The 15918-nt window shown below is 50.4% G+C and overlaps 1 protein-coding gene across 5 annotated transcripts in view; it reads left to right on the top strand.

The window, feature by feature from the left end:
- MYLK (myosin light chain kinase) overlaps positions 1–15918 on the top strand; it is a 281600-nt gene that overhangs the window by 246133 nt on the left and 19549 nt on the right. For all 5 annotated transcript variants that reach the window (XM_061408285.1, XM_061408344.1, XM_061408131.1 and 2 more), the window contains 5 exons: positions 2882–2914; positions 3009–3102; positions 4555–4758; positions 10514–10731; positions 12289–12412. In XM_061408285.1, the coding sequence (XP_061264269.1) occupies positions 2882–2914; positions 3009–3102; positions 4555–4758; positions 10514–10731; positions 12289–12412 (673 nt within the window). The remainder of the gene's footprint in view (positions 1–2881; positions 2915–3008; positions 3103–4554; positions 4759–10513; positions 10732–12288; positions 12413–15918) is intronic.

Here is a 15918-nt window from a genome sequence, read left to right as displayed (position 1 = left end):
CCACCTTCCAGGTGCCTCACTCTGGTCGGCTATGACTCTGGCAGTCTCACTCTTAACTCTCAAATCTGTGATTTGATTTGATCAGTTATACTCACATCCCGGGAATTTCTGTGAACCCTACCACTACTCTGAGAGTCCCCACTGATCGTGTTGTATTTTTATTTTTCCCTGGCATTTTCCTTTATGTAATAAATATTGTTTCCAATCCCACTTGTGTTCTAAACTTCACCCACAGTGTTTTCAGAACTCTATACAAATCAGAGCCTCTTTTGTTCCTGGTCATGTGCTTATAATCTCTTTCAAGACTCTTTTCTAGTAAGGGGTCCTTGTCTGGTATGGGAACTGTGTGGCTTTTCTCGGGTTGTCTGCTTAGATTTCGGTCATTTGTTCTGCCCTCAGCTGAACAGAGGGTCTCACTGTCCACAGTTCTGAACTGCACCTTGTCCCTGACCTGCACCTTCATTCCATTTGTGAAGCTGAGCCTGCTCCCATACAAACCCTCCCTTCTGGCCAGCATCTAACAAACCCCTCCACCCATCTGCTCTGGTCTTCCTTCTACCTGCCGTCCACTTCCTATCCTCAGTCTTGCTCTGCTGGGACTTTCAGCAAATCATACCCTTTTCCTTCATCTTGTGTGCACACACACGCATGCACACACACACTCTAGAAATCTTTGTCCTCACTCTCTGGCTTCGCCAGGTCCTTCCACATCTTCTGGAAGCCTCCCTTGGCTCCCGCTGTCAACTGGGACACAGTCCACATCATGGCCAAACGGCACCTAGAACATCACAAAGCATGGACCCCAGGGCTAGCCAGGGACCCTAGAAATCACCCAGAAATACAGCACTTTCCTTTTACAGATGAGGAAACTGTAGCCCAGGAAGCAAAAGGTACTTGGCCACGATCAAGAAGCCGAAATGGCCCTTCAGGAACAAATTCAGTTCAGTTCAGTCGCTCAGTCTGACTCTTGGCGACCCCATGAACCGCAGCACGCCAGGCCTCCCTGTCCATCACCAACTCCCAGAGTTCACCCAAACCCATGTCCATCGAGTCGGTGATGCCATCCAACCATCTCATCCTCTATTGTCCCCTTCTCCTCCTGCCCTCAATCTTTCCCAGAATCAGGGTCTTTTCAAATGAGTCAGCTCTTCGCATCAGGTAGCCAAAGTATTGGATTTTCAGCTTCAACATCAGTCCTTGCAATGAACTGATCTCCTTTAGGATGGACTGGTTGGATCTCCTTTAGGATGGACTGGTTGGATCTCCTTGCAGTCCAAGGGACTCTCAAGAGTCTTCTCCAACACCACAGTTCAAAAGCATCAATTCTTCGGTGCTCAGCTTTCTTTATAGTCCAACTCTCACATCCATACATGACTACTGGAAAAACCATAGCCTTGACTAGATGGACCTTTGTTGGCAAAGTAATATCTCTGCTTTTTAATATGCTGTCTAGGTTCATCATAACTTTCCTTTCAAGGAGTTTTTAAGTCCAAGTGTCTTTTAATTTCATGGCTGCAATCACCATCTGCAGTGGTTTTGGAGCCCAGAAAAATAAAGTCAGCCACTGTTTCCCCATCTATTTGCCATGGGGACCGGATGTCATGATCTTAGTTTTCTGAATGTTGAGCTTTAAGCCAACTTTTTCACTCTCCTCTTTCACTTTCATCAAGAGGCTCTTTAGCTCTTCACTTTCTGCCATAAGGGTGGTGTCATCTGCATATCTGAGGTTATTGTTATTTCTTCCGGCAATCTTGATTCCAGTTTGTGCTTCCTCCAGCCCAGCAAATTATGCTAAAGCAAAGGAAAACCAGGACCTCGGGACTGGGTGTGTTCCTCTGGACACTCATGTCCCTCCTCCCACCCTGACACAGCTGTGTGAACGGCCAGCATGGGCTGCTCACATCCCTCCTTGCTGGTTTCCTGCATAACATCACCCTTCTCACTGTATTCCATTATTTCCTCTAAGACACAGCTCAGTGGCTCCTTCTTCCCAGATTAATTGCTCTGACTTTGTACTTATCCCACTTGGGTCACTTTCCTCCATTGTCTACTTGGTTTGTGTGGCAATAACATGTGCTTCCCCATATAACACTCATAATGGGTATTTCAAGTATATGTATATTTGCCTCTCCAACTAAATTATAAGCTCCAAGAAATCACACCATGATGGAGAGATCACACCATCTGTATTTTGTTTTGTATACCCACAATCACTGGCAAGATATCTGGTACATGGCTAGAATTCCAGAAAAAGCTCAGTAAATGGATAAATGGATTTGATACTAGTAGAAACTATAAGAGGAGAAGGCATTGGCACCCCACTCCAGCACTCTTGCCTGGAAAATCCCATGGATGGAGGAGCCTGATAGGCTGCAATCCGTGGGGTCGCTCAGAGTCAGACACAACTGAGCGACTTCACTTTCATTTTTCACCTTCATGCACTGGAGAAGGAAATGGCAACCCACTCCAGTGTTCTTGCCTGGAGAATCCCAGGGACGGGGAGCCTGGTGGGCTGCCATCTCTGGGGTCGCATAGAGTTGGACACAACTGAAGTGACTTAGCAGCAGCAGCAGCAGCAGAAAGGGACTATCTGGGTTGTCTGTAGGTTCTAGAAACTAGAAAAATGTGAAGATGGACATGTCTAGGAGACCTTGAGGATAGAGAGGTGGGGATGGAGGAGGGGCAGGGTGGGGTGAGGAGGCCAGGGCCTGTCAGTGAATACGTGGCCCTGTTGCAGTGTGAAGCCTCTGATCCCATGGCGATGCCCAGAGCTCTGGGCTTATAGTCTCGTGCTTGGGAAGGCTGAAGCCACTCAGGGCCCCCAGCTTGCTTAGCTCACGGGGCCTTCAGTATTAATCACCTGTGTCCTCTCTGCCCCCAGAGCCGAAGGACGAAGTGGAGGTGTCAGATGATGGTGAGTGCTGGCCCTGTCCTTGGGTAGACTCAAGGGGTGGATGGGGGTGAGGAGGGATCTGATGGCTCACACTCACCCCGCCCCAACCCTGCAGATGAGAAGGAGCCTGAGGTCGACTACCGGACTGTCACGGTCAATACCGAGCAGAAAGTGTCCGACTTCTACGACATCGAAGAGAGACTAGGATCGTAAGTGGAGTGGGAAGTGGAGTGGGCCCCCTTCTGGACCCCAGAGTGAGGGTGGCGCTGGCCCCGAGGTTAAATTCCATGCCTCCTCTTCCTGTCCTTCCCTGGGTTCTGCCAACTCCCCAGACTGAGGTTCCGGGAAGACTTGACCTGCGAGTACCCACAAAAGCATCACCAGTCCAGGGCTCTCTTAGGAGCTGCTGTGCCCGGGGCTCAACTCCACAAGCTTGAGCAGGTCCTTCCTTCTCTGCGCACCCACCCCCATCCCTCCCCCAGGACATAACAGGGCAGCTGGGCTGGCTTGGCCTGTCTTTAAGATCCCTTCCCTTGGATCTGTGCTCCCATTCAACCGGTCTAGCTTTAGTGCTGCAGCAGAATATGCCTGCTGGATACACAGCTCCCATCATCACCCCTTACACTGCGAGCTTGGTCCACAGTCTTTGCCCAGGCTCTTCCCTGGGTTGTGGAGACACCAATGGACTCAGACCCCAGCACTGAGGCCTGGGCACAGCCAGGCTGTCCCCGCCAGCAGCAGCAGCATCCAGGGCCTCCTGCCTCCCTCTGACCATCTGTCCTTGGAGGAGGATGGAAGGTGGAAGAAAAAACAATGGGACTCAGCTTTTATTTCTGGAGGGTTTCTGGCAAGTAAAGGAGTGCCATCAACCTCATAAGAGTCCCGAACAAGGACCCTGTGCTGTGGCAGGAGTGAGGTCAGAAGAGCCACCACCCATCACCACAGAGGGAAGCAGGGCCTTGCTAGGCTGTCTCCACAGCCCTGGTGCTGAAAGTGTGTGGAGGGAAGGCAGTTGCCCAGAAATTCTCTGTATTTGGGGAGGACTTCCTCAGCCTGATGTCATGGATCCCTCTGGGGGGAAAGGAAAAAAAGTCTGTTGCCGAGACTGAGGCCTCAGCCCAAGGAAATGACGGTCCTAAAAGAATTGCAAGGACTTCCCTGGCAGTCCAGTGGTTAAGAGTCTGCGCTTCCACTGCAAGGGGCATGGGTTCAATCCCTGGATGGAGAGCTAAGATCCCACATACCATGGTGCGGCCAAAAAAAGAAAGTATTTACTAATAGAACAGCAGGACTAGACAGAGTTTGGGTAAGAATGTGGGGCCAGACACGGGCTGACATTGACCAGTGACGGAGAGCAGATTTGTCAGCCTTAGCAATGTGCTCCATTGATCTAGAGCAGGGACTGGCCAGCTTTTTCTGTAAAGGGCCAGATAATGAATATTTTAGGGTTTGTGGGCCAATTCGGCACTGCAGCTCCTGTTCTGCTCCTGAAACCCAAAGGCAGCCACAGACAATGTGGGCACAAATGGGCGTGGCTGTGTTCCAGGAAAACTTTATTTATAAAAAGAGGGGCAGGGGCCACATGTGTCCACCAGGCCGCTGCTTGACCATCCCCATTTGGTGGACAGCTGGGCTAAATTTCTCTCTTCTTTCATTCACAGTGGGAAATTTGGACAGGTCTTTCGACTTGTAGAAAAGAAAACTGGAAAAATCTGGGCAGGGAAATTCTTCAAGGCGTATTCGGCCAAGGAGAAAGAGAACATCCGGCAGGAGATCAGCATCATGAACTGCCTGCACCACCCCAAGCTGGTCCAGTGTGTGGACGCCTTCGAAGAGAAGGCCAACATCGTCATGGTCCTGGAGATGTGAGTGGCCCGGCGAGGGGTGGCCCTGGTGCAGTGGGTCCGGGAGGCCCTCCTGTTCCTCCCCTACTGCCCCCCCACCCTACCCCCGCCCCCCAAGATGGAGAGCACTCCAGGCAGCACTGGGACGTGCACGATACTCTGCAGCCCGTCTGGCCAGGTGCTGACCACTCAGAACACCCCACTGTGCACGGTGCTGCTCCCGGCCCACTGCCCTCCCCTGCCCTCTGCTCGGCTCCAGAACACACTGTTGGGTCCTTGAGGACCCCTTTGCCCCTCACCTCCCTGTGAAAGGCCAGGGCAGCCCCTGTGCCTCCTTGGTTTCATTCGGGGCATTCTGACCTAAGGTGGCTTTAGAGCAGAAGTGGGGGATAGAGCCTGTGAGGGAGAAGGGGGCCCAGCCTTGCCCCTGCCCTCTGCTGTGTCCCGCGTGCCCCTGGCCCACGCTGGTTTGCTCTCTCTTCACCTCTCACTCACCCAAGAGCAGTGCTTTCTGAGCTGGCTTGTACAGAGGCAGGGAGATGATCAGATGACATTCAGCCAAGGCTTCCCTGGATTCTGTTGTTTCTTCAAGTCCCAACCTTCTCTTTCTTCCCTCTGAGCTGCTGGTCTGCGTGTGCACAAACACACACACACATACGCATGACAGACACATACACACAAACACACACACAAATGCGCATACTAGAGTCGGTAAGCCAGGCCTCCTCCACAGTGTGTATTTTTTAAGCATTTCCTCTCCTTTTTATAATCTGAATTTTAAAAGTATATGATACAATCATATCAAAAAATATAAGAAACTATACAATAAAAGTCTCATTCCCACACCTGTCCCCCATCTACCCCTCATCACCCTGGTAATGAATTTTGTTAGTTCTGTGTCCTTCCAAAGTTTCTTTATTGAAATGCAATCATTTATTATTTATAGATATGGTGGTGGTGGTTTGGTGGTGATGGTTTAGTTGCTAAGTCGTGTCCGACTCTTGCGATTCCATGGACAGGGGAGCCTGGCAGACTACAGTCCATGAGATTGTCCAGGCAAGAATACTGGAGTGGGTTGCCATTTCCTTCTCCAGGGGATCTTCCCAACCCAGGAATCGAACCCGGGTCTCCTGCATTGTAGATGGATTCTTTACCAACTGAGCTACAAGGGAAGCCCACTTATAGATATAATTCACATATATTTTCATATTTCTCACCCCTTAACCCAAAGAGAAACTGCACTCAATATTCTATACTTGGTTTCTTTGCAGTCAACAGTGTGCCTTGGAGAGGCCCATACCAGCAGCCAGTGGTTCCTCATTCTGCCTTCTCCCTGGGATCTCATCATGTACATAGACCACAGTTTATTTGTCTTCTTTTGATAGGGGCTTGGATGTTTTCCAGGCTTTTGCTTTACAAAAAGGCAGTGTTTGTAACCTTGTACATACATCTTTACCCTCACGCCTGCTTTACATCCGTAGGATAAATCCCACGAAGTGTGGGAGTGCTGGAACAAAGGAGATGTGCATTTGAAAGCTTTGGCAATATTCTGAAATTGCCTCCATCATCCTTGAATTGCTCATGCCGAGACTCAGGGATCTCAGTCCTTTGGAGAGGACCCTGTTAACATCTCAGTGTCCTTTCCTAGGAAAGCCGAGGCCAGCGAGGCAGCCCCAGTTTGAGGGGTGACTCCCTGCACTTCTTGAGCCTTTTGGTGTGTTTCCTTTCGGTCTGTGCTCCTCGGGGAGGGTAGTCACGGTGAAGAGACAGACTTGAGTCTGAGCAACCTCACTCCAATCCCTGCTCCGCCTCTTGTTGCATGACCTTGAAAAAGTTACCCAAGTGTGCCAGTTGTTAGTTTTATTATCTGTAAAAGGAGGCTGTAAACCACCCCGTGAATAAAGTGGGGCTTAGATAGAATAACATGTGTCAGGCAGAGGCTTTATAACTGAGAGTTATTCTTAGGAGTATGATGCATTGACTTTTTCTATATCCCAGTCTTTTCTCCACTTAAAACTATTTTGTGAGCATTTTAACACACAACCGAATGTGTGGAAATCCTACTTTTCAGGAAGCCCGGGGGCAGCTTCTATGACTGTTGAGCCATGATTCTGTAATTATGAAATCCTTCCACTAAAGAGCAGTATTTGATGAGACTCCCTTTTTAAATTCTGCAGTTCTGTGTAACTTTCACACAGATTCAAAGAAAATCCTCATTCATCGGTTGGAATCAGTTTTCAACCCCCAATTCAAACTTCGCTCCACACTTCTAGGGAAGATTCAGCCCGAGTGCATGGCCTCAGTCGTCATGCCCCCACAGCAGCCCTGTGGGCTGCTGTTCACGTTTATTGTACAGCAGGTTGCTTGGTCCAGGAAGTGTGGGCATGTGGGGACATGTGAAGAAATGTCTCATCTTTAGAAATCAAACCTTGAGCAAGTTCATGAGAAGGTGCAGGAGGGGGTAGGAGGCAGCCCAGCCTGGGTGAGGCCGGGCAGCAGCAACAGTGGGCAGAATACCATACTTAGCTTGGAATTGGGACTTGGCAAGCTGGATGGAAAATGTTGGGAGAAAACGTAAGAAGGCTTCATCTGGTCTGGCTTTCATCCCTCTGCCCCACGCCTCCCCCATGGACAGGAGTGAGTCTTCCATGCACAGACACCAGATGATTCTCCTGCACTTGCAGTAAGGAGCTTGCCCCTTGATAGGAGCTCGACTAAAGTTGAAGGAGTAGATTGATACTCCGTCTGTCCTTCCCTTCCAACTTAAATAGACCTGGCATTGACAGGAAAAAGGTTGGCTTTCAGCAGTACAATTTGTTCTTCTCCTTGTTTGATGGATAAACAGATTAAGAGAAGGACAATCCCTGGTGATACAGAAAAATGAAACTGTATTCCAAGGTCCCAGCTTTCAGATCAGTTGCCTCATATACACTGAGAAAGCAGAGTTAAAGTATCTTCGGCCTTTCTAACCTTTGATTACAGGACAAGCCCCCACCATTGTAGCAGTGTTTCTCTGTTACAAGGGTTCCTTCAGACTCCTCTTCAGGGAGTCAGGGATGGTCCCTTGTGGGACATTCCAAGTGGTGGTAGGACCCTGAGCACCCAAGCAGATGCAGCGTAGGCTGAGTCATCCATTGCCTGTCTTACCTTTGTGCTACCATTGGCAAAACTGATCAAAGGAGAAGCAGCTGGCTGCCATGACACAAGGGCAGGGGCAGGGTGTGGAGCCCCATAGAGTAGCATCCTTCTGGCTGCCAACGAGGGCTGGCCATTATCTACAGTTGGGGGATAAATACAGTCCCTTGGGATAAGGTGGGTATTCATTAGTTCATTCACTCTCGCTCTCACTATTTATCTATTAAGTATACATTTCCTTGGCCCAATCTTGGCCTGTGGCTTTATCCCATTTCTGTGGATGGTAGCTTCTTTCCATCCACAGTCTTGAGCATTTGGAAGATAAACCTATACAGAAGCAATAATCCTATTTGTGTAAGCCCTACCATCCTTGAAAATGAACCACAGGAAGAGTTTTCAAAATACATTAAATAGATTTGAATTGGTGTGAATCTGTATGCACCTTTGTTGAATAGACTACCTCTAGAAGTGCAGCAGTAACCATCTCCATGGCTCAGATTTCTACCACTCATTGCCACAGACATTCCCAAGGACGCTACAAAAAATACAAAAAAAAAAGGTTGCTTGCTTTTTCAGAATATTTAAAACCAAACATTTTGGGATACCTTGTCTGTGCCAGATATTGCCAGGTATAAACAGGGGTCTAGAGATGAACCAGACTTTTTCCAGACATTTTCACAAACAACATTAAAACAAAGCAGACTTGATGCAAAAAGTTCAGAGATGAGACTATGGGAACCCACAGAAGGAATGATCATATGATGAAATCGAGAGTGGTTTATCAGGGGACGTGAATTTCAGCTGGCCTCCCAGGGGTGGTAATTGAGTACACCAGTATTTCTCAAACTTATCTGATGGTAAGAATGACCTGGGGTACTCACTGAAAATACGGATCACAGACCCTGACAAGATTTTCTAAATCAGAATCTACAGGAGAGAAGCTTGGGAGTCTGTATTTCAACTATAGCCTCCTCTGCAACTGGTTGTTTTAACATAATAATTAATATTATTGAGCACTTACTATATGCCAGGCACTTTTCTAAACACTTTACCTGAATTAATTCACTCAGTCTTCACAGAAACCCTGTGAGGTGGCACTATTTTTACCAACACCTTGCAGATAGAAACGGGCTCAGAGATGTTAAGAACAGCCTGAAACCTAGGAACTTATGAAGGGAAATTAGAGTTTGATTTAGAGCCTGGGTGGAGAACAATAGAAATGAAGGGCTTGAGGACAGAGGCGCCACCTCCTGGCTGTGCAGGGACCTCCTTTTCAGTTGGTTCTAAAGTGTTGGTTCTAGCGCCCCCCAGTGGCCACTGGAACAAACCGACCTTTACCAGTTCAGAAGTGAAAGTCTGTCCTGTGGTGATGGAAGCCTGCAAAGGCTTCAGTGGTCCCATGGGCCCCATTGTGCATCTTTGTCTGTCTCTCCCTCAAGGGCCAGTAAACAAGATCCATTTGACCCCTTTAAGGTTGTCAAATGATAATTAACATGTTCTGAGCACCCACTGTATGTCAGGCATGTTTTATGGAAGTTCCCTTCACTCCTAACTACTATGATGTAGGAACAGGTGAGGAAACTGGGGCTCAGAAGGGTTAAGTAACGTGCCAACTATCACACAAAGTCAGGGTTCAAGCTCGGCTCTTGCTCTTCTTTATGATGACTTCCCTTAGAAGAGGGAAGGCCCTTGGAAGAGGACAGGCCTAGAAAGAAGCCCACTCAGCCTTGTTCAGCTGATGGATCTATAGGCCATTGTGGAAAAGAGCATACTAGTGTCTGGATGCTACATAAGTTACCAAGGAGAGCTTTAAACTTTCTGAGCAAGGAAGGTGGGTTGGAGGGCTGGGAGAGAGGCCCCATGCATTTGCACTGAAGGGAAACATGTTGGCTGGCTGTAGCCTCCGGGCCAATCCTTAGCAAAAGGTGCCCGCTGCAGGCCCCAGAACCACCATGGCCAGGATCCAAAGTCTATCCAGGCAGGAAGGATGTACTACTCTCCAGCCTGAGCCAGGGAGCCAATGAGACAAGTTAGTTATGGATGGAGGAGTAAACTGATGCTATAGGCCTAGCCAGAGGAAGCAAATTGGTCACAACTGCAAGTATTAATATGAGTTACAGACAATTAATTTTAGAAAATGTGCTGAAGCTCCTTATTATTGGAGATATTTTTCTGTTTCTGGCTTTGTGAAGCCACTGCTTATGGAGACAGTGAGTATTTTAAGCTTCAGTTCTTTACGGCTGAAAGACATGGCTGGAGAACAGGATGGTCCCTCACATCTACAGTTATCTGGGGGAAACAGGCTACCTGGCAGTTACCCTTTCTGCTCAGGAGAGCGTTGTGGATCTCTCAGCTCATGACCATCTCTGAAATTGTCCAGCGTAGATGTTTCCCTGAATCCCCCCAAGGCTTAGCAAGCACAGGCAGGGTCCCCCAAGCAGGAAACCAGGAGGCCTGTGTCCTTCTAACACAATGGAAGACTGAGACCCACATAATGAGGCAGTGGCCTAGAACTCAGAAAGCTGCAGAACATGCCCAGCACCCCCAACCCCTGGGCATTCCTGCCCTTGACCTCTCCCCTAGCCTGCCCTAGGCCAGTTTCCCCGCTCCTATGGTCTGAGTGCCCGCTCTGTCCCCACAGCGTGTCCGGGGGTGAGCTGTTCGAGCGCATCATTGATGAGGACTTTGAGCTGACGGAGCGGGAGTGCATCAAGTACATGAAGCAGATCTCAGAGGGGGTGGAGTACATCCACAAGCAGGGCATCGTCCACCTGGACCTCAAGCCCGAGAACATCATGTGTGTCAACAAGACAGGCACCAGGATCAAGCTCATCGACTTCGGTCTGGCCAGGAGGTTGGGTAAGGCTGAGCTGCCTCCCCTGTTGTCACCAACGCGTCATGGCAGTGGCTGTTTGTGCTCCATTCCGTGGGTGCTAAGGGGGATGCCCCAGATTGGAGCTGAGATCAGAGACCGTGGAGACTGCCCCTCCCACTTGCTAGCTGTGGGAACTTACATCTCAGATTATCTGTAAAATGGGGTAATAATGGTACCCACCTCATAGAATTGTTAAGGGAATCAAATGAGCTAATACATTAGAATGATAAGAGCAGTGCCTCGGGCATAGTAAGCACTGTATAGTGAAAGTCGTGTCGGACTTTTTGTGACCCTGTGGACTATACAGTCCGTACAATTGTACAGACTATACAATTCTCCAGGCAAGAATACTGGAGTGGGTAGGAGCCTTTCCCTTCTCCAGCAGATCTTCCCAACCCAGGGATCAAACCCAGGTCTCCTGCATTGCAGGCAGATTCTTTACCAGCTGAGCCACAAGGGAAGCCCAAGAATACTGGAGTGGGTAGCCTATCCCTTCTCCAGTGGATCTTCCCCACCCAGGAATCAAATGGGGATCTCTTGCATTGCAGGCGGATTCTTTACCAACTGAGCTATCAGGGATGCCCGAGTACTTATAGGATCAGCTATTGGTTTATATTATGATGATTATTTTCATTCTGGCGCCTTCATCAGCAGAACATTCTGGTGACGGTGCATCCTGCTGTCCAGTCTCCAGAGCACTTTCACATCCTTTCCTTCATTTGATTCTCACAGCAACCCTGTGAGGTAGGCAGGGCAGATTTGTGAGCCTCAGTAATAGACCAGGAAGCTGAGGTCCATGTAACTTTGCCCAGCAAGTCCCACCACGAGCTGCAGTGGAATCAGGCCCTGGGTCTAGGCCAGGGTCCTCTGAAGCATCTCTGCTGTTCCTGCACTTGCAGGAGGCAGGGCATGACAGGGGAAGGCAGACGGGGACTTAGTACCCAGCCCTGGAATCATTTTGGTGGGTGATGGTTATGGCTTTTCCTGACTAACCTCCCGGCAGCTCCTGGGAGGAGAGAAGGGGTGCGCGGCTCAGGAGTCAGACTACTGGGTTAGGTCCTGACCACCATTAACTGGGTGGGCGAATCAGTCCCTGGGCCTCCCTTTCCTCCTTAGGAAATGGGGGTCATGCTCCTTCTTAGGCAAGAGTATTAAATAGGAAAGTCCTCATAAAGCAGGCAGCGGAGCACTCACGACAGAGTGCACAGTGGAGGTTATTGTCAAGCACAAGTCACAACCCCTGCATCGGGAAGCTCGTGGGAGAGACAGACGCACAGAAGGCCATTCCATCCGGGGCAGGGCTGTCACAGTCTCTCCCCACTCCCCCAACCTCACCCTAGACATCTGAGCTGCGCGTGCAGTTTGTCCGTTTTACTGGTGTGTCTGTGCACTTTTTCTGTGAGGAGACCATTGTCTCTGTGCCATTTTGCAAGGGGAGAGCTGCTGAAGGCTGGCCTGACTTGTGTCCCTCCTGGCATTGACTCACCTCGGGTTGGCTTAGGGATATTCCAGTGATTGATCGCTCTCCATCCTGGTTGCAGAGAATGCGGGGTCTCTGAAGGTCCTCTTTGGCACCCCGGAGTTCGTCGCACCCGAAGTGATCAACTATGAGCCCATTGGCTATGCCACGGACATGTGGAGCATCGGGGTCATCTGCTACATTCTGTGAGTCCTGGGCCGCACGAGGGAGGGCCCCAGGCTGCCCTGATGTTGGAGGAACCAGGGCAGGGCCTGACGGGCAGCCCACCCAGAGTCAAGAGGGCCACAGGCTCCCAAGCCTCTCCTCACCACCCTGCCTCGCTCCTGTGCTCCTGGTGACGTCCACAGCCTGTGTCACACTTCTGTGGGAGGGTCTAGCTCCATGCACACGGTTCCCATTCTGGGTCCATCCTCATCCCTAAGGCTGGCCAGCCTGGGGCCTTTGGTCAGGAGGACAGGAATATGGCTGCTGCTGCTGCTGCTGCTGCTGCTGCTGCTGCTGCTATGTCGCTTCAGTCATGTCCGATTCTGTTGGACCCCAGAGATGGCAGCGCAGCAGGCTCTCCCGTCCCTGGGATTCTCCAGGCAAGAACACTGGAGTGGGTTGCCATTTCCTTCTCCAATGCATGAAAGTGAAAAGTGAAAGTGACGTCGCTCAGTCGTGTCCGACTCCTAGCGACCCCATGGACTGCAGCCTACCAGGCTCCTCCATCCATGAGATTTGGCTGGTGCTGTGTAATTTACCTTCGCATGTGTTTGTGGGTCTGTAGAGAAGCAGAGAGGGAGCCTAGGTGCACATCTCCTGTGGGTGTCATCCTCAGGGGACTGCACCCCATCCTCATGGCAGCAGAACACCACTGCCAGCCTCATCTCTGAGTTCAGAATATGGACTGATTTGATGACAGAGCCTTTAGTGGGGCCAACAGACAATGGAAAGCTACTGTATAGTAATTAGAAGTGGGAAATTAGGTGGGAAATAGGGAGTCATTCATTTACAAAAGCTGCAGAAAAGCACGGAGGCCAGGGATTCAGACCAGGTCTGCACAGACGGTAATCTGCGTGAATCCCCTGGGCCTCTCCTTAGATCACAGGTTCCGATTCAGAAGTTCCGGGGACCCGAGAACCCACATTTCTGACAGGCTACAGGTATCTGATGGTGCTGGTCTGAGCTCTACACTTTGAGCAACAGACCATAGAGCACACCCTCTTGCTGGAATCTGGCTGATTCAGTCTCTGAAGTCCCAGGCTGCAAGCAGGCATTAACCTCAATGGAAACCTGAGCTTTGCGGCAATGCACAGTTATGGGCTGGTTTCCCTGAAACTGCAGCTGTGCATGTAGTCATTTTGAAAAAAAAAAAAAAAAAACTGCTGTCATTAAAGCAAAAGGACAAATTAAACATTCTCATAGAAAACCTGAAGGAGACCTCTACAGGTACTTTCTTAGATCCCCCGGGTCTTTGGACCCCATTGTAAGAAATGGCTTTAGGTGATTCTGTTGCACAGCCAGGTTTAGGAACCACAGTTACCAATGCTTTAGCAGAAGTGGAGTGATTTTTTGGTGCAGTGAGGCGTTTACATGTGCTCAGGAGTCTGACTCTCCCGGTGGCGTGTTAGGACGGCTTCACTCCATTGAACCTGTGTCACGGGTTCTGGACCCCAGAGAGTCATGTTCTTCTTTGCTCGGGGTCACCCCCACAGCACAGCCTCCCCCTAGGGCAGCAGAGGAGAAACTGTGGCCAGGAGTGCCTCTCCAGGAGAAAGAGAGCTGAGGAGCAAAGAAAACTACACCAGACTCTGGTTCTGGCCCCTTGGTAAATAGAGAGAGCCAGGCAGCCAGGGCTGCACCAGGCTGGATGGTGCTCTCACTGGGTCTTTCCCTGGGAGAGACACCTGACTCTTGAGAAAGCCTTTTGTCAGCTACGTGTGGCCTGGCTCAGTCCCTGGGTCCCCCTGCAGCCATCGAGGAGACTCATCTTGCTGTCTCCATCAGTTTTCCCACTGGTATAGGATCCGGATCATCAGTTTGGTCCTCAGGACAAACCTGGGAGTGGAGCGGGGCAGGGAGTTGATCATCATTTGATATTGAGTTCACGGGGCCCACGGAAGCCCACAGGGCCACCCACTTCCATAGTCCTAGAGGGTGGCCGGCTGTCCCAGTTTATCATCACTGCCAGGTCTCCCAGGACACAGGGCTTTCAGTGCTGAAGTAAGGACCATCCTGGGCAAACTAGGAAGACTGGTCTTCATGCAGGTCAGGGCCAGAGCAGTGACTACATGCTCAGTGAATGTGCTGAGTGAACACAGCTATACCCAGACCCAGCAACTGCCCGCTTGCAGCCCTCCCAGTAGCCTGGCTCCAGTCACCCTATCAGGGGTAGCCTGATCCCCATTCTAACATCGTACACCATGATCGCCTGTTCTTGAACTCTGCATAAATGGAATCACACAGAAAGGCGTATCTGGCTTCTTCTGCCCCACCTTGTTTGCGAGCCCCATTCGTATCCTGCTGTGAGGCTGTAACTGGTCCTTCCCAAGGCTGTGTAGTGTGCCGCTCTCTGAACCTCCTCCAGTTTCCTCATCCATTCTATGCTGATGGGCGCTTGACTAGATTCCAGTTCAGGGTATCGTGAGTATCCTGGTGCATGTGCTTTAGTAAATGCCTTCATGCGTTTCTGTTGGATCTAGATCTAGAATTACTGGGTCACAAGAGCACTTTATTTTAATATGAAAATTCTTTGAAGAAATAATTTGGATATCACGTGACATGGTTTGCTAGATTACTTTTAAAGCTGAGACTTAGAAATGGGGAAGGATTTTTTTGAAATGGGGAGAAAATATTGTGATGAACAGGGCACCAGCCTAAAGGGATCTGGATGGGGTGAAAGGAGGGTGGAGAGGTGCTTGTCGAAGGGAGGCAAGCAGGCAGCAGGGGAGATGACACAGGCCAGCCCTACACAACCTCCCCATATCCTGGCTCCTGCCTCCTGCCCCAGCCGGCTTCTCTTCCCCCTGGGTTCCACAGTGGGGATTGAGGTCTGGGAGTCTCCCTCCTGAACTAGGGCTCTTCGTGGGGACGTGGTGTGAGAACAGAAGGTGGAGCAGCCAGCCAGGTGGCTTCCTCTCAGCCCTGCTACGTGGCATTCTGCAGCTGCTGCTGGAACCCCCCCCACCTCGCCCCGCCCAGGCAAGGTTCTCAGGCGGCCCTCTTGTACCTCCATCCCTCTGTATGGAGCTTGTTTGTCTGTCTGGCAGTCCTTATCAGGGTTACCTTCCTTGTTAGTTCCAGAGGACCCCACCGTCTCCTTCCTGGGGCCAGTGAGAGATGGAAAGTTGGGGGCTGGGTGAGAAGAGATGTATCACTCAGCACATATTTGGCTAGCACCTCCTAAGTGAGCAGCCACGCCCGGTAGGTTGTTCTGACTTTGCTGAAGGAATTCCTCCTCACACCTTTGGAGAGATCAGGGCAGATCCTGTTACAGCACAGGAGACCCAGCCCCACGGCCAGCCCAGGGTCCCCAGGCAGGGCAGAGATGCAGCTGGCGGGGTTGTGGGGCCCCCACCCTCTCACCCCTGATTCTGAAGGGAGAGAAGAGATTTCATGAATCTGCTGAGACTTATGCTGTTAGCAGTCCCCGTGTGGTTTCTGGCAGGAGGAGAGAGGGCTGGGCTCTCTTGGCCATACTTCAACCTTA

The sequence above is a fragment of the Bos javanicus genome, chromosome 1 (genome assembly GCF_032452875.1).
Source record: "Bos javanicus breed banteng chromosome 1, ARS-OSU_banteng_1.0, whole genome shotgun sequence".
Lineage (NCBI taxonomy): Eukaryota > Metazoa > Chordata > Mammalia > Artiodactyla > Bovidae > Bos > Bos javanicus.
This window is presented reverse-complemented; position numbering and strand designations above follow the sequence as displayed.